This window comes from Trachymyrmex cornetzi, unplaced genomic scaffold, assembly GCF_001594075.2.
Source record: "Trachymyrmex cornetzi isolate Tcor2-1 unplaced genomic scaffold, Tcor1.1 scaffold129, whole genome shotgun sequence".
NCBI classification, from domain to species: domain Eukaryota; kingdom Metazoa; phylum Arthropoda; class Insecta; order Hymenoptera; family Formicidae; genus Trachymyrmex; species Trachymyrmex cornetzi.
In genome coordinates, this window is record NW_017295861.1 from 854,858 (window position 1) to 880,545 (window position 25,688).

Sequence of the window (25,688 nt, forward strand, 5' to 3'; positions counted from 1 at the left end):
GCTTGTACGTTGACTACATATTTTTTCTCATAAAATTAAAAAAATGTTTTATTTTCTATAAAATATAAAAAATGTAATGTTCTTCCAGGGAACTCTTCAATCATTGCAGTGTATTTTTATAGCACAATTTGCGTTTAATTTTTTTACTTAAAAATTGTCATGTTCGAAATATAATGGAAAGGAATCACAATGCTTACAATTTGCTTTTCAAAAAATCGAGATTTTATAAAATGAATAAAAGAATTGTTGCGATGCAACATTAGCGCACAAAAAAAATTACGACTTCTGAAATTATCTTCATATTTGTCAGTGTAAATAATTCCGAAAAAAATCTTAGAAGCTAATATACTTTGAATATTACATATTAAAAAAAAATTGTGAAAACAGCGTGCTACTTTAAACGGTAGAAATTTAATTAAACTAATGCGTATCATTACACGAAACAAAAATGAACTCGTGACGACGATGGAGAGATTTTGCCGTATCGCATAAGTACCGATACCGATGAGATGGAAAAAGTCAAGACAACGGACGTTGGCACGCTATAGTAGGAAGAATGGCCACATTTCGCACGCAATGAAATCGGAATAAACCATGGGGCAGCTCTCTCTCTCTCTCTCTCTCTCTCTCTCTCTCTCTCTCTCTCTCTCTCATTATCATTAAATTAGATCGCGGTTGGCAAAGAGGGATGGGTGAGCAAAGACCGACAGGGAGAATACAACCATGGAAATTGCGTTTTCTCTTACGTGGCGAGAAAATTTCCGTGTTTCGTGCGTCAGCGGCAGAAGAAATAACCCTCATAATTAGCCGGGCGAACCTCGAAGCTTCCGTACTAGCAGAAAAGTTTGCGCGAACGCGAGCGAATGGTGGTGTATCTCAACTGCTCCTCGAAGCTACTTGCTGAAAAGAGCACGAGGGTGGAAAATTTGCATGAAATATGATCGGCATGCGGCACATATCTATGACGTACACCTTCTGCGCCACGTAAAACATTTTGACGAGGGCCATGGCTCTTTCACGACCTCGCCGTTTCATTTGCATCGAACGATGCACCTTCTTTCCCATATGTCCTTATTCCTATTTTAAAGAAGAAGCATTTCCTTTTACAATATGGATTAACATGTCGCAAAAAATGTAAAGATATTTTGCGATTTAGAACGACTTTAGAAATCGATATGTATGTTAAACAGAATATTTTTAATATTCGTATAAACTTAAAATATGCGATGACAATTTTAATAAAATGATTTATTTATAAAATAATTAAAATAAAAATGAATTATTTATAAATCTGAAAAAATAGCGACGAACTTATTGAATAAAATTTATATCCTCTACATACATTTCTATTATTTATTCATATAGATTCCACACGACAATAAGTTTCACTGTAATAAGTTTTCCTGCAATATGTTTCTCTATAGTATGATTTATAAGGTAGCTTATTATAATCTAAAATTATATGATGTTCTTAAATATGTTTTAGAACACTTGGTGAATGATACTTTAATACCACTTTTTATTTACTTTTCCTTATATTCCATTCTGTAGAATGGATAGACATACAACGTTCACAATAACAGATATAATTATCTACAAAGAAATAAATAGCTTAAGATATGAGATAATATAAGATAATATTATAACCCCAAATCACGTGAAGATTATCAGCTCATGTTTATTTAATTCTCATGAAACAGTTTGCGCACAATTAATGATCTTCTTATCTGCTAAAGCACATTCTGTATAACAAGCAGCAAGAAGTTTGTCTTGTAGAATACATTCCGCTTGTATGTACAGACAGTGCAATTTATAGGAGCGAGTAAGAACATGGATTCACATTCATAAGTACTGCTATTAAAATTCAAATTTTCCACGCAGCAGACTTGGATGACCTTCGAAGAAGCTTACTGCATCAGCGATGCTCAAAATACAGATGATGAGAAATGTTCTTGCAGAGAACTTCTCTATTCCGATTGTTCTTGATTATAGCCTGCAGACAATTTCATATAATAATATTATGCGAACGCGTTAGTGATGTAAACGAAAAGTTATGCGCCAGCGTGATAAGTTTAGTATTTGAAATTAAAGCAGACATCGGGCAACCACTGGTTCAAGCGACATACGACGATTAGCGTACGCATATCTTCCAGCTTGCACTGCTGGTGTCCATTTACTTTCATTCGCATATACTTGTCCCCGACTTCCACTGCAGGTGTCGTCGTTTCAACACACCCTACGACGCCCGAGACATAACCGGGACTCGTTTCCCTCGTCGTTAGATACTAGCGACGTAACGTCCCATCTCGTTAGCTAAATTTTAGACGAGGTGCAGTCGACTTGTACGCAGACCGTCTCTTTTTGCTTTATCTACGCTATCTTCTTTATGGTTAATGACAGTTAGTGGACGAGTTTCCAGAAGAGAATGCACTGCTTTCGAAAAATCCACGTCGCAGACGGATCTTTTTCCTTCTCATTTTATACCTTATTTCCGTCCACGTCATTCTAGTCTTTAAATTAAAGACCACAATATCTGATGGAAAGTGCAAACTTTCCAAGGAAAGGGGAAACTTAAGAGAACTTCTTAAGAAATTGGATAAGGAAAATATTTGAGTCTCACATTTTCTATTCAATTCTTAAAATTCAACAAGTACGTTCGTTGTTTTACTTCGTCGAGACGGAAAGTATGTTTTATAAATTTGCAGCAGAGATATTTTCATTAATCTATATGCTTTTCAGAACTCTGTGTCTTTTACGTGTAGTTAATTTTAATAATGTCAAGATTTTTAATTTTTTTTCTGATAATTTTTTTTTCTTACATAGATTTTATCTCACGTAATTCACATTGTGCGTATAAAGCAGTTCTTTCTATCTTAACAATTTATTATAATATTTGCGCCATCGAGACTCCAACTCCATCATTATTATTTATACAACAACCTACGTTTACGAATGCAGTACTTTACATCGTTATTATGTATGTATATGCCGCCAAGCTTGCCGGCGCGCCTCCTGCCATGTTCCCTCACAGCTGCCACGAATACTTTGTCAAGGTAAATGGTCGCGCATTCTCTCGCAAATATCAACATTAAGATTCAAATGACCGAATAATCGGGCGAATCTCGCAGGACCCGTTTCTGCGCTTAAACAGGTACACGCACAGACCAAGTCCTTCGACGAATCGTTTCTCTGTCTGCCATAGGTATGCCTTTATTACGTATAATCAGAAACTGTACGCATACCAACCTGCTACAAGATGCCTTTACGACATCATCATTAACCCTATTTTCTTGCTTTGCGAGAAATACTGATATAAATTCTCCTTTAAATTATAAATCGTATAGAGCTGCTTTATGAATCAAAGGAGTTCTAAATTGCTAGGTATTAATTTAAATTAACAGAACTGTGCACTTGATTAATTGTACAGAATTTTATATGAATTTTCGAACAAATAATTTTTGAACATTAATTTTAAAGAAATTTAGAAAAAATATTCTTTAAAAAAATGTTCTCTTTAAATCTAGGATATAAATTTTATATTATCAAATTATTTTCAACAACCTGAAAACGTATTTTTAAGGACATTTATTTTGATTAATTAATTTTTATTTTTAAACATTATACTTTAGATATTTTTTTAATTTTTATTGCATACAATTTTGGACATTATCTATTTTTTTTTCAAATATTTGTTTCGTTTTTCGTCAAATATCGTTAACAAACCTCACAAACTTCAAAAACCCACCTTTTATTCGTGTAACTAATTAAAGCGCGATTACTATTCATTATAATTATGTTTGATCTGGTAATTCAAAATTAGCGATTTTCAATTAATATTATTTTCCAACAAAAATCTGAGATTTTAATAAATTTTTATTAAAAATAATTTCAACAGAATGATAATGATTCATAAAAATTTACACATCTACTAAATTATATGTAATACAAGTCTTGGAACTAGGAACTTTCATTTCAGAGCGAAATATATGGCGTGTGTCCGAATATATGATGTTAATCTTTTCACTTCCAGGACACAGATATGTCTCACACGTTACAAGGCCTACTTTGGGAAGCTTCCCGCATGAAACTAATATTGTAAAGTGCTCGTAAAAGATATCGCCCTTCCAAATGATAACCGAGTTCGTGTCATCGCGTTAAGTTCGCGTTAGAGAATAATAGCGCAGGTGTCAAGAATATCTGAGTGAAGTATCCAGTGAGATATCGTTTCAATTTCATTATTTACTTCATATCAGTTTTGTAAAGAAGAAATCTTTCCTTCTTAATCCATATTGTTAACGTTATCAAAAATCTTTCCGTCTGCATCATCATTCGTATCGCGAGTTTGTTGAGTTTTGCACTGCACTACCGAAGTTTCTGCTGCTCGCTGACTAGCTCATAAATAGCAACTTTCGCAGCACTCTCGAGCCTTGTACTTACTTGCAAGCTTCGCTTACCTCCTTTCCTATGTGCACAATGATATTATTGCAGCCGACGCTACTTTTCGAGATAACCGCAGCTTTCCATCCTTCTAACATAGTTTTCGCTAAGTATCATGATTACGCTTCTGAACTCGCTCAAAGTAATTCTATATTGTGTAATATGCTGCTGCTCTCTCTCTCTCTCTCTCTCTCTCTCTCTCTCTCTCTCTGGTTTGTGTGTAGAAGATCGATATTTCATCAACGAATTTCTATATGTATATATATATATTAAATATATATATATATTTGTATGTATCTGATATATATATATATATCTGTATGTATATATATTCACTACTGTCAGCGCGATATATTTTGCACGGAATGTGCCTCGGGATTGAATTTTATCGAATAGTTCCAAATTTATATAATGCACCGTAGATTTTGCGATGCGCTAGATAATCTCGTGCTGCCGCTCCGTTCGTAAACCTTGTCCAAGATTCACTGCCGCGCAGTTCCCGCAAGCTCCATTTATCTTCTGGCACGTGATATGTGCGATATTGTACGCAGTTTCCAATACTTGTCGGAGCAACCAATCTCATTCTGGGATATCTCATCCGAAACAAATAACTGAAACGTATGTATAGTTGAGAGACGTTTATAAGTTAATTAACACAAATCGATTGATGCGAGCATATCATAATCTTAATTTTTAAACAGTATACTTAAACAATTTAATAAAATTAATAAATTTTGAACGAAAATTTATCATAGTAATTATTTTATTAATTATATATTTGAATTTAGAGCACACACATAAAAAAAAATGTTCCGACTAAATCAACAAAAAACCTAACAAGAATTTTGATGATTTTTGATGAGAACAAACAGAATTTCTGATCACGATAAGCAGAAATCTTGTTTGGTCTAGCTAAAATGTCATTCTTGTTGGACCCCCCTTTGTTTAATTTAATTTAATTTAATTTAATTAATTTAAACAGAATATTTTTGAATAATTGATAAAAAAGAACATAATTTATTTAAAGATATAGTATTAAGACCTGCTTTTTTTGTGTTGGGCCACGTGAGACTATTCTTGCTGAGAAGCATGGAAAAGATAAACACGTTCCGCTCTTACTTTTTCTCAGTTACTTTTACACGCCGACAACCTTTCCGTAGTGCCAATTTTCGCAGCGGACAGAAGGCAATCTCATTTCGTTTAACTGGCACCATCATTTCCGTGACCTGAATGTACCATTTGATTGTCAACGCTTTCGGTTACGAGGTCAAAACGAAGTTCTATAGTGGCACCCGATATTTATTCGATAGTTCACAACTTTCCATGGGCTTGTCACGCTAATATGACAAGGTTACCTTCCGTCTAGACATTCGATCAGTGTCAAATCGACGCGTGATGCGGTCACTCGCGAGGAAAGCATCTGCGGCCACGGCACGTTTTACGTTTCAATTACTCCGATAATAGTCACTGTCTATGCGGTGGAGCACACCGCGGTTTCGACGTGTCCGAAGTCACTTCGTCCCATCGATAAACAGCAACCATCGGCGGCCACCGCAACGTACCCACAACGAAGGTTCCCCATCTTCTCGCTTACGTATGTATGTGCACATTGATATCGTACTAGGTAGATCGTTACGTCTCTCTTTCTCTCTCCGCGGCCACCGCGGCGACTTCGTCCTCGCGTTCGCTTTTACCTAAGTGCCGTGATTACGCCCGTGACCGGAATCGAGAATTGGATCCACCATCACGTCGTATTGCAATACGAAGTACGTAGAGTTGGGGCTATCGCCAATGCTACTTGGGCAGAATTTCAAACAGGATTGGATCTCTTTTGCGATGCATGTCTGTTTATCGAAGTGGTCGTCGCCATTAGGACCGACATGGGCTGAGAATAAATATAGATATGCGGAAGTAAAAAGCGTTAAAGGTGTCATTATCGGTAAGGTTTTTTACATCAAATTAAAAATATTTGCGAATGGAATATAAATTTGTCATGTCAATCAGAGAATGATTTCGAGAAAAGAATAATGATCTATAGTACTGCTAAATAATTTTGAAAAACTATTACAAAATTATCTTTTTTTTTTAATCATATATGCGTATTAAAAGGAATTGCAGATTTTACAGAATCTATAAAATTATGTTATCTTAATGTATTATTAAAAATTATATCATTATAACATCTTATTTATTTTGAAAATAAATAAAAACAAATCATCATAGCAACTTTCAAATATTTGATATTGCACCGAATAAATTTCACACAGTAAACTTTTATCAGAATTCGATTATTATTAATATATAATATGGGAGATAGTATTGGATTAATATTAATTCATTAGATTATCTGTAAAAGCTGGGCGATGCATAATAATATACTTTCATAACCGAGTTATTTTAGTAATCTATAGTTATTTTAATTGAGCGCACATGCATGTTCATTACACGTAACTTTGGAAACGATATTCTACATGTAGCTCCGTAGTTCAATCCAGTAGTAACCTTATTCGCGGGTACCGTGTCCTCCGGCGATCTGAGAGGATCCGGCAAGCACTGGCAAGCAGACGGATGAGCAAATTGCATATTACCCCGTCCACGAAATCGCAAGCTGTATAATCGCGTTTCGCATGTTATAACTTATAATTACTACATTAATAGATCTCTGGCGTACATCATACGTTGACTGCAAACTTTTGGCGAGAAATTCAATTCTTTTTTACAAAGTCTTTTTTAACGAAGTTGGAGAAGTCCTTACAAAAGTTTTATTAAGTTACATTACACAAAAGCTAGTTAACGGCGTACTTTTTCGAGAAGGTAAATTTAACCGCGCGTCTGTCTCATAGTATACGTATATACCTTTCTTGCAAGAAAAATAATAAAATTGATAATTTGCATCCTCACGTAAACCGCCGTAGGACGGAATAGACAACCCGGTTGTCTGTTCCTCTAACACCTGAAACGCGATTATCGTGCTTCGCGCGGAACGGCGTTATTACCGAGAAACAAATCGCAGCAGTTTAACGTCGCCAGTGCCGTTACTCGACCGTGTTCGTAAATCGGTTCGGATCTTGATAAGGGTCGCACGGGGAGGCGATCCGGATGAGTCCCGCCAGTTCGATCCGGTGGGAACGACCACTGTCGTTGCGCCGAACGAAGGTCTCGAAGGTGCATTCCATGCAACTGCCGGCGGCCTGTTACGGCGATCCCGTGCCGCAGGGCGTTCCCCGGTAGGAGTCTACGGAGTTGGCTAGATGACCAGATTACAGGTTTCTCTCGGTGTAGGAAGTCGTGAGATGCTTAATTGCGTTTGTCACGAGGCTACGTGGCGGCGTATCTGTCTCGGTGCGGCAAGGTGCGGCGGCTCTCTCCTTCTCTCTTTTTCTTTCTCCGGGGCCGCGTTGGGGCAATAACAATGCTGGGATAAATTAACCGGTAGGCGGCACAGCGCGGCTGACTGAGAGTGGCTATAAACCGATCCTGTAAGGAGAGTCCGCCCCAGGTGGCCAGTTAACTGCTTAGCCTTAAAAATATACATGCTCTGACCCTTCTCCACCCCCGCATCACTTCTCCCCGCTTTCCTCCTCTCGCGCCTTCTAACTGCTCGTCGCTCCTTTCGCGTTCGATCGCACGCGAGCGGTCCATCCCCTCGGACACCATCCTTCGTTCCAGCCAACGGATCTTCCCGTACACAAGCACGCCGTACGTTCCGCCATTTATCCCAGACCGCGTGGACTGCGATGGGTTTATTGTGATTTACGTAACGGTGAAGGAGAACGACCGCTTAATCTTTCGCGCCCTATACTGGTCGTCCTGGAAGGAGACCGGAAGGGCCGACAGAGTCGCGCAGGTCGGACGCTAACTGATGGAAATCAGCAGCGTACCAAGACGCACGTTCGCGTACTCGCAATCGCAACATTTATTTCCAGACGAGATGTATTACCATGTCGATCTTACCGCGGTAGATGAATGGGCAAAATTGTTTCTCGGAGCGACTGCTATTTGTATCTGTAAACCGCCGCGTGCTGCTTAGCTCGCGATGAGGCAAGAATGTAAGTGCAATAGGATCTCCTCGTTATCATATGGAGTATTCGTTGCGCGTGATTAGCGTGGGAATTCGTCAGATTGCTTAATATCCGTTTAGTCGAGAGTTCGCACGATTTTTTCGCAATATTCTTTTAAATTATTCACATTCTTTTAAGTTATCCGCGAGATTATCCTGAAATATTTAAATTTTAGTTTTAAGAATTTTAACTAAATGCAGATCTGAAAATAATTTTGTCGGACTATTAAAATAATTATGTAGAATGTTCAAACTGGTTGCTGGAATGTCAAAACTTGCAGCATTGTTTATCATGCCTGAATTTTCTTAAATATAATATTTGCATAACATAATTACTTGTAGGGATTGGAAGTAACACGTTACTTGTAACATTACTCTTTTGTAATAATGATTTAATATTGAAGTTACAACTTTTCGTAATGTCAGGATTTCATTTTTGGAAAATAACTCTTTACTATTATCCGTTATTCATTGAAAAGTGCTTTACTCGTTATGTAAATTCAACAATTAATTAAATAATTTATTTGGATGGCCCAACAAAATGATTTTTAAATCTACTGTATGTACCTACATTTTTAGATAAATATTTCAACAAAATCGTTCTTTCTATGTAGATTGTATAAATAAACGAATATATCTTGTTATTATCAAATAAAAATAATAGTATGGTAATAAAAGCAAAATATCAATAAAATTGTAATAGGATTATGCAGTGCGAATAGCACAATGACATCGGATTGCGATATAATTCTAACTCAAACAAAAAAAAGTCCGAAATTAAGACATAAGGCGTCTTAAAGGAGTCTTTTAGTCTCCTCGTTTCCGAACATGCGTGTTGTTTGGGAAGATAACCATAATACAAAGAGATATGACAATATATAGATATCTCTTTGTATTATTCTTCTTCCATGGTATACCATAAGGGGCAATAATCCGTGATAACATCGTCGTATCGAAAGATTACATAGAGATTTCGTGAGAGATTCACAGATAAGGGATGCGTTTAAAACGCATCTCCGGGGTTTTGGAATTTCTTTGGTTATTCGCCGTCCGCTCCAGAAGAAAAAGTCAACATCGCATCCGGTAAACAGGGGAGCGACGTAAATTCTCAGCCTTGTCTCTAGGTATTATTCAGGCTTAGTGGATGCTACGGCCGCTACCGTGGAGGAAGCTCAGTCTGCAAGCACAAACAAACGGTTCTAATCCGTTTAACATAAATACCACGTGGTTTAATTAAATCGTATACCGCAAGGTAATCGTCCCGACGTTGCGTCTGCAGAACACGGCTTTTTCTCTTCCTTAGGCATCGAGTTTACCGCGGGATGGGTCGATATTTGTTCACAACGGGACGCTTCTTCATTCGATGAAGGATATAAACTTGAGCTAAAGAGGATAAAAGGATAAAGCTTAGAGGAAAAAGGTTAACTTCTCGTATTAACTCCTTTATATGTTGAAAAAAATGTCAAAAGAATAAAATTAAATTATTCTAATTATAATAGATGTGCATTATCAAATAACTGGCTCTTTAAATAATAGTTATAGAATAGATAGAGAGCACTGTCTAGTTGAAATATCATATTTAACGTAGTTTTGTTGTAAGTAAAACTAGGTCTATATCTTTTTCTCAGCGTTTCATAATTCACGATATTCTAATCACGATTTTTTATTAATCATCGATAAAAATCGATAACTCATTAATTTTTAACGAGTTACGTGAAGCGTTCTAGTTTATGAGCGTTCATCTATATTAGCATATTAATACCTCTTTACGTGACTTATTCAGAAATTTGACATTTTAAGACTTTGTCAAATTGATGAATTTTATGAGAGTAGTTCTATACTTAAATCTTTTGAGAGAGAAGAATTAAGAAATGCAATATGAAAAAGAATAAGAGAATCTGAATCTTGTTCGAGACGCATAAATAAAGAATTTTAATATAAAAGGTGATGAAAAATTGTTGTCTTTGAGGAAAAGATTTCAGTATCGAAGATCTATATAGTAACACAAAGCAATATTGTTTCAAGCAACACTTAATAATATTTAATTCTTTATACATTACATCACGATGTTCCGCAATTTCAATTTTGAAAGTACATTTCTTTACCAGAAATATATGTACTATCCATATAAAATGCAACGTTACAATCAGTATTATAAACAAATGTTCCCTTATCTCTGTACCACTTCAGTAACAATGTCTTGAAGACACTGTATGAAATAATTTCTGTAGACCGCATTTACAGAGTATCAACGCGATAATTTTCATCGTGAACCGCTTCTCTCTACAGTGATGGCTCGTGTAAGACGACGCTACAGCAATAACGAAAACGACGACGACGTCGACGACGACAACGACGACGATGACGACAGTGAAGATGGCGCTTAAAATAGTAAGGAAAGGGAGATGAATTTCTCTACTCAGGCTAATCTCGTAGAAGAGGTGGTCCTTTGTAAATACTTTGAGGGCTTTGTCTTCAAGTTACCGCGGGAACGAAACTCTCGGTCTTCCACTTAATCATTCGACTAACGCAGCGCTCGTAACGTCGCCCGTTTCGCCCGCACGATTAGAATCTCGCGTTACGTTTTTCCAAAATACACGACGTCGTGTACTTCCTCTCTTCCTTCTCTTCTTCTTTCACTCTCTTCCCGCGGGACTGAAGAACGAGAAATTGACGATCTCCATGGCGACCCTCGCCGCGTCCTGAATATCTTATGCACGAGTCCCATTAGCGGCAGAGGAACGTCGCGAGAATAAATGGCAGCCCCTTTTAAGGAGCTCGACATTCTATAGAATAGGAGACGCTCTATGAAAGGGAATGTTACACCTCCGTACAAAAATGTATCCGCGCGAAGGCGCATTTCCACGACGATTGCAATAAACTATTGCGAGGATCTCTACAAATGATCATTTGTAATCAATGTCTCGACTATGACTACAATGGTTCTCATTATTTTATGACGTTTGCATAAATTGAATTCTCCGTGTGAAAGTAATTTACGTGATGTTATATCGTAGAGGAGAAGACAGATAAACGGACAGAAGATAAGGAAATATTATAGAACGGGAAAGAAATACATTGGAATATGACTTCAACTTTCTCAAATTAATATAAAAATTTTTAATGTGCAATACTTTTTATTTATAAACTTTATTCTGTTTTAAATTCTATGTTTTTTTTTTTAAATATGATTTTTGCTGTGTATCTTGCATTTCTATCTTTTATTTTTCTTTTGTAAGATTAAACAGAAAAATATAACGTTACTAACGTAAATGTACTCTTTAACAATATTCAGTTAATTAATGATAATTACGTTGTTATAATAATTACATTTACCTTAATAATCTCTTAATTGTGCTTTATTTTTTACAGGTCGACACGCCTGACAGTGTTTTGCAAAGCGGTTTGGGTCTCGGACCTGACATGGGACACACGATTCTTCGTTCGATGGTGGATCCTCGAGATTACGATCGACTGAGATATCTACAGATGAACGGCGGTCAACCAAATAGTTTCGAAGAAACCATTCACAGGGTAAACAATATTTCATTTATATATTTTGTAAAATGATGCTTAAAGCCACTAAATGTATTTTAAGTTATAAGTTAATATTTAATTCATTTCACTTGCCTGTTATTCTTTTCGATATCAGATAACTTTTAAAATATTTTTTTATTGAAAAGTGAAGATGGATAATATATAATAAGTTTCCGTTAGACTTCTTGAGTAAAAACTACGCTTGCTCTCATACAATCGTGATTCTTGAATTCACTTGAAATGCTCCAAGTTACTCCCGCAAGAAGTCGCTTTACCGCCGATAAAACCTTTTTAAACGAAACTTAAGAACGCTTCCATCCCCTTGCATTTTTCAGCTGAAAGTTCAAGAAGCGCTGCGAAAGAAAGAGCGGTTTCACAAAGAGCATGAGGAGGTGAGTGCACGTCTTATATAAGTCAATCTCTATTGTCCTAGTCTATAATGAAATTTTTGTCTTCGGTTTTCGCTAACTAACTTACTTGTAAATGAACTCGCACAGACGAAAGAACTGATGCCGAAAATCGCCAGTGATCGCAGTCGCATTTGCGATTAAATCCGTTCGATTCCGCCTAGTAAGACTGTGTTCAGAAACTTCACTTCACTTTATCCTTGTTTAACATTCGGTAAACAGCAAAGCTAAAATGACACATATAGGTGCATCCAGGTGAAGTTTCTGAACGCAACCTAAATAGAGAGTTTTGTCCTTGTTTCCGTTCGTTTTTTAAATTACCAAATGACGCTTCCGTTAAGAATACATCTCACACCGCATTGTGTGCGAACACACTCACGTCCCGCGTTTTGCGCTGGAGCGACAATTTTCGTTATCATGCGTAACCGATCGCGATAAGGACGGTGGGATGTCTTATCATGATTAAACCCAACCCGCGTGTCCCGTTTATTTTCTTCCCGCGGTTCCCTCCCCATACATTGCCTGGATCATCGGCAACCCTCTTCCCGTCGTTCGACTGATATTGGCCCTGGGAGCCGGTAGCCTTATCCGATACAATCCTGCCTCCCGCATCGGAATTCTCGCAGGACGAAATTTGCATGTATGTGCTATCACCAAGGCCTCCCTTTACCTTGACTCCGTCTACGTCTTCCTCCGTTCCACGTGCATACGAGCTCGTTTCTCGTCATACCCTCCCTACTAACCCCCTTCTTCAGACTGTCTTTCGCCAACTTGATACCTCTCATTATGCAAAGTAGCCAGATCAGCGTGATATCATCATAATCGTCAATGCGTACCGCGACGTTGCGTCGTGAATTCCTTATGCACGATCTCTCGCGATATACGCGTGCGGGTTTTTTTTATGCTTTTCTTATTTTCCCCCGTGTGGTTTCGCGTCGTATGCCCGTCCAGCGTGAGATTTCTGCCTCTCTTCTTCTTGTCTTGTATGTACAATCACGGACTATAAACCACTAGCACATTGCGTGTTATAGCGACGTTATTTCAGCGTGTTTATAATACAGCTTACACTGTTTACTGCTGATAATATTTAATTTATACCAGCAAAGGATGATTTTGCTGAAGTATCTAAAAATTTAGCAAGGTACAGACCTAAGAATAATTTTATTTAACTATCAAAATAAAATTATGTAGAACTCTCAAACATGAACAATGCTGACAAAAAGTTTTGATATTTTAGCTTAGACATCCTACATAATTATTTTAAAGATTCAATAAAGTTATTTTCATGATCTGTATCTAGTTAAATTTTTCCGTATAGTTATTTAATGAAACAAGGAATGATTAATTAGGAGAAAAGAGGAGATATTTAATCAATCTACAGTATTAAACGATAAAATTTGATGAAGCGCTGGACTTAAAAATTTTAGTAAAGAAATGTAGAAAGTTGCAGAAATTATCAGAACGACATAACTTCTCAATAAAATCGATGAGCTAACTCTTAACGAAGGCTCCATGAAAATTTTAATAAACAACCCTTTTCATCGTTCCGTTCACCCGATCTGACGTCTTCTAAGATTAACTTTGATAAGCAATACCCTTTTCTTGTCAATATTTAATGATAATCTTTGATATAAAATTTATCGTCGTTAATTTATCTGCGGCATAATGAAATATATATATAAAAGAGAGACCACGGGACAAACTAAATTAACTACTTGAAAAAGGTACTCGGGATAATGTCGCGACCGCGCGGCTTTATTAAAAAATTAACTCCGTTAAAAAGTTAGCCGCACGTATAAAAATCGAAGTCTTCCTCTTCTCAGTTTATCTTATCTACGGTGCTATTATTTGTTGGCCACATTCTGTACTATCGTAATTCTGCAATATTTTCCGATAAAAGAATTAAATTTTTGAGAACTATACAAACATAAAATATTTTTATTGTAATTTATAAAATATGTAAATACATATTAACATATGTACGGAAAGAATGATTTTGCTAAAAAGTCTACAATTTTGCTGGATCAGATAAACAAATAATTTTTTGGACCATCAAAATAATTTTGTTGAAAACTCCAACTGTTTATCAAAATATCAAAATTCGTCTGTAGCACTGCTCAGCATTTTTTAATTTCCAACCAAATTATTTTGATGATAAAAAAATTAATTTCAGATCTGTGTCCAGCCAAAATTTTACATTTTTCGACAAAATTATTCTTTCCGTATGAATGTAAGGATATATGAACAGAATATATGTATAGGACTTTCATAAAATTGAATTTCACATCGGTACATATAATAAAATAAAATCTTATTCCTTTTCAAATTTGAAATAAAATTTATTTTAATGGCATTTTAAATTGTGCTGTATCAAGATATTTGATGTTACGTTTAATCAATTTTCATTAAAATAAAATATATTTGAAATTGACCGAAAAATTTTCTCTGCGTAGAAAATAACACGGTGAACGCTGAATATTTTGCAAATTCAAAAGATACCCAGTAATGAAGGAAAAGTGGCAGTTTCAACGTAAAACGGGGCGTTTTGATGCAATCATGTGTACTGTGCGGCTCATGCATAAGCGGGTGCACGCGTATAACGCGTTGCTTCACACGAGAGAACACTCGAGCGACGCATTACACACGCTTCGCACGTAACAACATCGAGAGTAACACCATGCCACAGCGTGGCAGCGCAGCTTGCAGCTCATTACGTGTGTCGCGTATCCTCGAGAATCTCCATACAAGAAGAGACTCTCTCTTTCTCTCTTTCTCTTTCCTCTGCCATCGCTGCTTGCCAAAAACTGCCCATTAGAGGGAAAGATCGCACGCGTAAAAGTAGACGGCGCGAACATCGTAACTGGGTGCACGAGCTGGGAGTTTTAATTACGTGGACGTAAGCTTTGTGAAATTCTGCGAAGTTTTAAAAGAGGAGGGGCGCGAGAAAGGGCCGCTAGAAATTGCCGAAAACCGGAGGTTTTCACGGACCGTGCGAATCCAGGGGGTGCGACGATTCGAGGTTGATGGGGGAGGGTGAGAATGAGAAAAGGGCGGAGATACCGAAGAAGGATCCGTTGGAAGAAATAAAGCAGCCATGTTCCTTTTGAGCAATATGGAAATAAAGGTCGCTATCCGTGTAAAAGTTTTAGTGTCACCTCCGCGGGTTTATTGCTCCCTGGAGAATCTCCTTCTTTTTCTTCCTGACCCTCCTCCCTGTCGTCCTTCCTGTTCTCTCTTCTCGTTGCTCCCACTTCTTATCCCTCGCTTTAGCCTCAACTTCGGTTCGGTAGGGGCCGACCAGCCGCAGGCGACCACCTCAACAATCTCCTCCTCTTCCTCATCTTCTTCCGCCCTGACTGCTATTCCGGTCTTTTTTTCTCGCCCAGGAAACAACCTTCGACCGGGCTGTCCCTCATCAGGACATTACGTCTGCAGCATCCTGATCGATAATCGCTTTTCGTTTTGTTCCACCGATTACCGAGGACTCGCGGTCATCGACCGTAGAAAAACCGCGATACATGTACACAGTTCTCTTTATCCTTTCTTCCATCTCTTTGCCTCGCCGTATGGTTGCGAAGATCTGAAAAACATCGATGGTGGTCCAACACTGGCCGGATAACGGCGATTATCCGCCGTGAAAGAACCTGCGCATGTAAGTTCTCGGTAATACCATTTAGATTACACGTGATTACGCTACCGGTGGCAGGGCATCTCCCGGCATGAAATTCAGTCCTTAGGCGCGCCATTACTTCAATTAGCTACTTACGTAGAAAAGCAATTTGCGTAGAAGCAATACCTGGACATGCTGCAAAGTTTAATGAAAGATTCTGATGTATTTAAATAACATTTTGTAGATTTTAAAGTTACATCGGGGATTTCAAGGATTAAATCTAATCATTGCACAACTTTGCAAACTTGATCTAAGAAGAAGACATAAAAATCAACTTGCAAGTACTCCTATGTAATGAGAGATCCCAGATAATGAGTTCTCTTCTGCATCGATTATATCGGACATCGTCTTCATTTAATTATATATATCTTCGTACAATATAATTTTCCAAAATATATAGCAACGTATCTTTGATGATAACTTGAAAATATTACATCTTTCTTTTATTTCTTCATTAAATAAATAATGAGAATAATAAACTTTTTGTAATATCAAATTTGTTTTAGTACGATTTTTAATCGGCGATTGTATTCCGTGATTAATCTTTCAAGCGTTCGTCATCGATGCTTACGGGATTACGTTGGATCAACGAAAGCAATTCCGCATCATGCAAACACTAGAGCGAACGCGGCTAATTGCAGTTTTAATCACAATGCCGGATAAACGTTTACTCACGACGTCGACATTGTGCTGTTTCAGATACTGAGGGATATCCGGCAGGGTTTAATGCAGCTAGGACGAGACGGACGGGGTCAGCTCCCTGGGGGTAAGTACATCAAGGACTAACCTCCCGCTAGTTGTCGCCTCGTCTCTCCACGACCTATAACCCGCCCTCTCTTGCTCCCTGTCCGTATATGTATAGGCGTATACGTGAGTGCGGGAATGTAAACGTGTGCGTACACGTTGAACAAAACGTGCACGTGCCACAGCCGGTATGAGAATCGACTCCCAAATGCCTGACACCTCGTATGTGTAGCTGCTCACTCTCGCGAGACTCATTTTGAGCATTCGTTTCCTGATGGCTCCCCTCGTAGTCTTCCGCGAAATCTCGCTCCCCGTAGCCTCAGCAGCTTTTTACGATAAAATGGAGACGTACCAGAATAATTTCTATGCCTCGCAAAAAGTCGTTTGCATTGGAAAAGAAAAAGGAAAAAAACTTTTGATTTATAGGGTTTGTCCAATTAACATTAAATGTTAAATATAAGATGGCATAGAATATAAATAATAATGCAAGTTGAAATATAATAACAAGCGCTCTTTGAAAACTAAATTGTAAAGTCATATGGTTTATATTGTTTAAAGAAATTATTAAAATGTAAATTGAAAAATTATTCAATTGTATTTAACAATTATTTAAATACACAGAAGATAAGTACGATTAATATTTTATTCATTATTATTTTTAAACGATAAAACTTATTGACGTATTGATAGCTATCGTTCTTAACTGTATTACTTTTATTATTGTGAGAATATATGCTAAGAGGAAATAAATAGTTAAATGTAATTTTACTAAAAGCTTGTTTTACGTAATTTGTGACATTTATTTATATTTTATTAAAAATATCGGAGAAATTCTCAAACATTTATAATTAAATAATGAAACAAAGAAGAAATACTTATAAAACTAATAACATGTGAATTTATATATTTTAATATGAGAATTATTAAAGATGGATAATTACAACGTGCGTCTAATGTTATTTCACATATTCCATGAATATGCTCTTTATTGTCGATTTATCATTAATGTAGTTGTTTTATTTCCTATGCACAAAGCTGCTTCAGCACGTCGCGAAATCCTTCGCACACGGGAACTAATCTCGTTATTGTTAGTACCCGCCATCTTCATTTTCCAAACCCTCTTTACTACCTACCTCTCTCTCACACTTTCTCTCCCTCTCTCTTCCTTTACATAATGGCATGCACACTCTTGTCATTCCCAGGTTTCTATACTAGAAGTAGATCCAAATTCTTAAAATCTACTGATATTAAACGTAATTTTACTCAGTTCATAATTAATATTTTAAATCCTATAATTGTTAGCATATTTTTGAAGATTTTAGTATATCATTAGGACATAATACACGAACATTCATTTATTGAGTTTTTAAATCAACAAACTTGCAATTTTTGTTTATTTTTTGTATTCTTTTAATATATTTTCGGTTAAAAGTATTATTTTTAATGCTATCTTTCAAACGGTATTCAATTTAAAATTATTGAAATAATTTTTTTTCAAAGTTTTTACAAAATTTGATAGGATGCGTCACGCACAAAAATTAATTATATTTACTTAATTTTAATTTTTAATCGGGTATTAGAATTATTAATTCGCAAGTCAATATTCGCAAATCAGAAAACAAAACCATGATTTACAGATGATACGTACATGTACGACGAAGACGCGCGATGCGGAGGTGCAGGTAGTTTAGGTCCTGGACCAGGCGGTCATTGGTACGACGAACCACCTTACGAATCAGATCCCGAAGACTTTCTTATGGGAGCCAGTGGCGGTCCAGTACCTACCGCAACTATTCAAAATGGAAGGTAATGTTTCCACAATTTAAAATAAGAATAAATTTGAATTATTGTCATAGACATTTTGATAAGCTTTGGATACGTGCAGAACATATAAAAATATTAGATTCAAATTTTTTTATTTTCATGCCTTAGGAATTGAACAACCTTAAAAATAAAGGATTTTTTTCATTTTTCGCGAATATCTTCGAAACTATGAGGTATATAAAAATGCTTTATACAAAAGTTTTATAATATTTCATACTCTTAATAACATTTTATTCACATTTTTTTGAAAAATTTTTAATTTACTTCACCCTCAGGAATAGTTTCAATCCTTAAACCTTGAGATAATCAGATAAAAAAATATGAGTTTAATTGTTTTTGATGCTGTACTCTACAACGTATCCAAAGCTTATCAGAATCGGTGAGGGACAGTTCCAACGGTTCCTTTATATAAGTATAGTGATACAGTTTTATGAATCTTGAAAAAATACAGATCTTTCCATTACGATTAAATAACACAATCGAATATCAGGGTATGTTTCACGCTGAATATGAGGCCGGAGAATCGAAGCGAGGGTGTGATATCTCTTCGAACAGCCGGTGATATCAGTTTGCCGCGCGATCGCTCGAGGAAAGGTGCAACGTCAACGATGCGAGGTCTCATTGTTCCTCAGGGTCACAATAATCCACCGACGATCATACCCTTAACGCATTCGAGAGCTTCTCGTGAGAGCGGAGATTACGCGAGTAGCGACGTGCAGGTAAGTCCATCGTCATCGAGCGACAATCCGGGTAACTTCACGTCACTTCGTAAACGTTGCACTACAAACATTGTCGCGTTCATGCGGAAATTCCTTTGCTGCTAGTGCAATCAAGTTACATCGTCTTATAAATGCTTTAATATCTTATTGTTAGTATAAGCAGCGGAATGTTTATATGTGAATAAGTAACCAACAGTAGTGCCTTTTTTAAAAATAAAGCTCGGTGATATTTTTGTGCTATGGTTTTTGTAATTTCTTATTTACGTTCAGAGGTAGCTAGTCTTGGTTAACTAGCGTGATTAACTGGCCTTGACAAAGTGAACAAGTGCTACCCTTCAGAATTCCGTCGCTCAAAATTACCAAATCACCGTGCCCCAAGTAAGTCACGAATCTCGTTAAGTCGCGGGTAATATTATTGCAACGTGGCGTAATATTGAAGGACCGAATCCAGTCTGGATAAATCCCGTTAGATTGTAGTCGTCACTCCATAGCGAAATTACATTAAGTCACTGCATTGCGATAAGCGCACCACGCAGAGGACGCGGGTACTGTTGTTGGGTTCCCTTAGCCCTCGCTCAAATTCGATCTCCCCTGTGAGAAGCGCAGATCCGACCGGCTCGGATCCCATGGGCGTACAACGGGAGTTGGGGTTGGGAGAGAAAGGTTGGCGCCTACCTTCTCGCGGGCGTACGTCACGGCGTGATTTATTTAATTTTGGGGCTGCAGAGTGTGAGCTCGAGACTGTCGACTGTGTCGGTGGACACGAGTAGGAGCGACCAGCCTTCGGTGGGCGGTCGCCACCCCGATCGGCCGGAGCATCACCACGAGCACCGTCACAACCATCGCCATCATCACGAACATCACCACTCGGTCTCACCCCGATCCAATCAGCGTCACCCCGCCGCTAGCACGACCGTTACCAACACCGTCACCGACGCAACGTCACCGCAAAGCAACGCGCAACGCCGCCCGGTTCCCAGATATGTTCGTATCTGCCGAATCTATGGATGACGTAGCTCTCTCCCTATCACCTCTCCCGCAGGCACATCCATGCCAGTTTCCATACTATTCTCTCTAATCCACCTGTGTACGCTTGTCTGGCGCGTGACGTATGTGCTCGATTTATTACATTTAGCTATGTCGAACGTCTTCGAAAACAGAAGACGTAGGAGTATCCTGACTAATTAGATGCAATAAATGTGAGGATTTTCGTATTCGTGAATATGGATTTTTCGTTCGGCTTATCTCGTGCATGTCAGATTGCGAGATTCCCTCGCGGAGAAATTGCATCGTGGTCGATTGCCATATGTACGGTTGCTACGTTTGAGTGAGATGCTGCCGTTTTCCGGTCAGTTTCCGGCGTGTTGCCTCGGTGAATCCAGGCGCTGAGAGCCACTCGATCCATTCGTCGGACGGACAATGAGAATCCACGAGATTTACGGATTGTTTGCGAGGAATCGGGCACGACGGCTCGACAATGTGGCGATTGCGTTGAAATCACGTCGAATCTACCAGTTTCCTCGTCCGCCGAACAAACGTTATTCTTCGTCGACTTCGCAAACTTGATAACGATCGGATACCACTACCGTGGTAGAGCTTCAGCATTTATCAGCGTCTTGTTTGAATTCCCGGGAAATGTATGCTTTCTTAATAATTCTTTCTCATATTTTTTTTTCGTCGATCAATGTTTATCATAACAAAGATAAAATACTATAACACATTATTATAAAAATATATAAAATATAAGAAGCAATGAATTTAAGGAATAAAGTTTATAATATAATCATTAAGATATTTAAAACTAGAAATTTTATAAAGGATTCGTTGATAAAAATGACACCTTTAAAATTTTTGACGAAGCATGATCCATGGTTTGCGCTTTATACACATATCTATATGTATATTTGATTTATATCTTTACTGTAGTTCAATCGTGATAGTTGGGCGTGCAACATTATAATAATCGTGCTTGACGTTTAAGCAAAAACTGGAGAACCTCATAATCTGATCAGAGCACCCCAGAATAAGGTGCCTCATTTCCTGCTCTGACGCCTACACAGCACTGACAGCCTCTATGTGTATAAATAATACTCACACACTGACACGCCAATATTAAGTATATCACTAACCCATCTAAACCGGCGTAGCCTGCATACGCTCTTTATTTTCTCATGTAACACGCAATCCCCCTCTCTATTAATATATCGAATGTATAACGTGGTTAACACGTCGTGTGTAACACTTATATACTTAACTCCCCTAACTCATGTATATCTGTTGCTATTATTTAGTTTATCGCGAAAGTTACCTCGAAAGGAATATTAAATGTTTTAACATTGGAAACAATTAATAGGTTATGTATACTTTCAAAATATGTATTTGAAAACAGTTTAATCTTAACAGAGATTTTATCCATACACATCTCGTAAATTATTTTATCGTACAATTATTTATGAAATTATACTGAACATGGATAATAGATTTTTAATAGTGAACACAATCTCTCTAAAACTTTTAGAGTGAATGTCTCTGAGGATTAAAATCTCATTCTTAAAGATTGAAAATTAAACTCTTTTAAAACTGGCTTAATTTTTATTTTTTAAAATGAGATTCTACTCCAAAGTATTTAGAGAAATCTGTTTAGATAAAAGATTCTACATTTTCGCGTATCGATTGCAGTTACTTCAAGATTTACATACTATGTTATTAAAAAAAAAAACTTTCGAGGTAGCCCTTGCGCTTGCACGTACGGTATAATATTTTTGATATTGGGTACTGTATATCTTTATGCCTCTGTGCCTTTCATACCTGCTCTGAACCACCAGTGGCGGTCTCGCGTGTCCGATATTACTTAGCGATATGCCCGTAACCGTCGCCCTGTCTAACAGCATCCGCGCGCTATTAGATCCATCATAGTGTGCCCGCTTCCTCCTTCCGTATTTCGCTATTAGAACTGTTTCTACGAGGTGTCAACATTTTAGAGTCGGAGTAGCGGCGAGGAGGGACTGTCACCGAGCCAGAGTAGCGATTACGAAGATCAAGAAGAACTCGAAAGTCAACACTCGGCCGCCGTACATACAGTACGTAACGTATGAGAGTAGTCCTTCGGGAAAACGTGCAGATTCTATTTTTATTTTTTTCCGCATTTTTCCTTCTTCGCCATTTCTACGTGTATACACAGATGCATGGCGTCCTCAGTCACTATTATACGAATAGATACAGGCAGCGCGTCCAAACAGTACGATAACTAAGAAAAACATGCCTGTGCACACAACTGTCTCTGACGGGCGATTAGTAGAATTACAAAGTATTGCATTCCCTCTCTGTTTGTTCCGTGATAGAAAGGCAGGAATCTTTCTGCGCTTCCGAGTACTCACTCTAAATAAACTAAAAGTATTATGTAATATTTTCTGCCTTGAATTTCCAGAAATAAATAAACAGTAGATCTTGATACAAGCATATACATATCCTTTAAAACGCGGCCTATACATTACAATAAATTTCTCTGCTGCTATTAATAGCTAAGTATTATAATTTAATGAAATGATTTTCACATGAAAGATTAAAAAAGAAAAGACAGATTAGAAAGTCGATTAATACATGAAAGATAGATTAGAAAGTCAATTAATATACGAAATTGTTTACATTTTATAGATGTTTATCGTGAAACTCATAATATTCAATTCAATCGCGAGTATTCATAGCGTTTAATTTCCATAACGCAAAACGGAGTTTATTGATCTTATCCAATTAAGTCATATTTGCATAAAATCACAGTAACGTCGTGATTGTCTGTCATAAGTATACAGGCTTTTGTATACATCTCATAATGAGTATGTCTATCACTTGATAAACGCGTCGTTTTACGACAACAACGGTAATATATAACCTTCCGTTGATAATAGAATAACGGCGTAATATTACTATTGTGATGTCGTTTTATCATGATTGAAAAGTTAATGGGAATAGAAATAAATATACATATATATGAGTATGTTATTCTAACAGATTGGATTGCATGGCAATTTACGCAAACGAAATTGGCGTACTCTGTCTTTATTCTTATTTCGAACGCACATTGATTTCCTCTGAGGATTTCCTGCTCGCACCATTTACCTATTCTGCTTCAAATGTAGCATGCTTTTGTGGTAGTATCTTATTTTATAAAATATCCAAACAAATGAAATAATCCTAACACATTTATCTACTCCATTGACAAACTGACGTCAGCGTATAGATTTGGAAATGAGAATAATTTGCTTCTATTGAAATATCTCACGATCATTTTCGTTGCAAATGCATGCACAGTAAAGAACGTTTCGTATTTGTGTTTAAAAAACGGTCTACTCACATTTTTGTTAAAATTTTATATTAAATTTTTAATATATGTATATATCCAACTTTTAATTTAATATAATATGATTATATTATTTACATTTTTATATTAAATGAATATTCACCATTTCTTCAAAATAACATAGTTTATGAATAAGTGAACAAATAATATAAAAATTATATATTTTAAAACGTAAATTCTAAGATAAATGAATAATTTACGTGTTAATTTAACATTTTCTAAATGTTAATTTTACTGAAAAAAATGCTTCCACAGTTTACTTACAAACTGTGTCAGTGTTACATTTTTGTATTAATTTTTTCACGTAATATATGTGTTACTTTCTAGCATATTCGTCTTGTGCTAAATTAATACAAACTTTCCAACTGCGTTCAACACATTAAAGAAAAATGTCACATTAAAGAAAAAAGTTGTTTTTATTTCTGAAAACTTGAGGAGTTATGTGATAATGTTTTGAAAAAGGTGCAATTAATTAATCGTAATAGAGATAAATATGCATCCAATAAAGCGGCCAAGTAATTAATAGATGATGGCAAATTGCAATTATTTCATATGCATTTAATAGATGATGTGCAATAATCTATGATTATTTAAATGTAAACAAATCGACTCTCCAAGATCTAATCAAGATGGTATACTTTTCATGTCAGGCGTCGCTCTGCGCGTAACTCTCTATCGTGTCACATTCCAAAGCGCCATAAATGCATTATTGAAAACGGCTCGGCCAATGGAGATCCCTATTTCACATAGCTCCTCGATTTAATTAACGCGCCACCGGCGCGTCGCCGCTCCTTTCCCGATGCATTCGATGGAACACGTATTCCGGGCACGGTGCGACCCCGATGTTCTCCAAAACTCAATTAAAATTTCCAGTCGGAGGCCAGCGCCCTGCTCGAGGGCGATGCCAGGGCGGGTATCGCAGGCCGTGCGAGGAATTTAAGGCACGACGTGCAGAGAAAGATCTCGAGGCTGCGCCAGGATCGCGCCTCCTCGGAGGCCTTCCCGTGCAGTGCGAGCAGCGTCGAGAGCCTGCCGAGCGGTAGCGGTTCAAGCACGCAGGCTCTGGTACGCGCAGGAAGCAATCACAGCTCGATATCCTGCGAGGACAGAGATGCCGTCAGCCCGACGTCCATCGGCCCCGTCCTGTGTCGAGCTAGGGCACTGGTGGATTACACGCCCAGTCCTTACGACAAGGACGCGTTAAAGTTCAAGGTCCGTCTTCATGATAATCGAAATTCTATGCGAAACTCCGTAAACGTTAACAGCGTTACGGTAAATTTATCGTTATTACTTGCAAGTACGACGGTATAATTGGCAATGTACCTTTATGTTCGCTACTACTCGCTGTTTTTAATTATCTCGAGTGCACTGAAAAAAGAATCTGTAGTAGTAATTATCAAATATTGAATAAAATATTGAATAAACATTCGGTTAATATAATAAAAAATAATTTTACTTTCCTAAATATTTAATAAATATTACCAAATGGTTGATTATATTTTTATGTTTGATATGACTTGCTAAATATTTATAAGAAAGTAAAATTATTTTTTATTATTATATTAACCGAACATATTTGATTGAAATTATTTCACTCAATATTTGGTAGCTATTATCGGACTTTTTTTTCAGTATAGAAATTATATTGGAATTCGTATGTCATTTTTTTTCGCTTATTCTGGCTCCTGTTTTTCAAACTAAATCTAAAGGGGAAACTTGATAATGTTTGATCGAACGTATATCGTAATGAAAGGGTTTCCCTTACGAATGCTTGCGTGGCAACGTTGTTTCAGAAGGGGGACGTAATCGATGTGGTACAGATGAACAAGAGCGGACTATGGAAGGGCGTTGTACACAACAGGATAGGCCACTTCAAGTTCATAAACGTCGAGATACTGAACGACAGGGTGCCCAGGCGGGGGGAGCCGGAGCG

The 25,688-nt window shown here is 37.2% G+C and overlaps 1 protein-coding gene across 1 annotated transcript in view; it reads left to right on the plus strand.

Moving 5' to 3' along the window:
* The window catches only part of LOC108770533 (uncharacterized), an 83,401-nt gene extending 58,335 nt beyond the window's left edge, over positions 1–25,066 (plus strand). Inside the window, exons 6-13 of the mRNA XM_018522167.1 lie at positions 11,870–12,031; positions 12,370–12,426; positions 16,811–16,877; positions 18,493–18,661; positions 19,170–19,398; positions 20,125–20,382; positions 22,380–22,478; positions 24,629–25,066. Of these exons, the coding sequence (XP_018377669.1) occupies positions 11,870–12,031; positions 12,370–12,426; positions 16,811–16,877; positions 18,493–18,661; positions 19,170–19,398; positions 20,125–20,382; positions 22,380–22,478; positions 24,629–25,066 (1,479 nt within the window). The remainder of the gene's footprint in view (positions 1–11,869; positions 12,032–12,369; positions 12,427–16,810; positions 16,878–18,492; positions 18,662–19,169; positions 19,399–20,124; positions 20,383–22,379; positions 22,479–24,628) is intronic.
* The last annotated feature ends 622 nt before the right edge of the window (positions 25,067–25,688 follow it).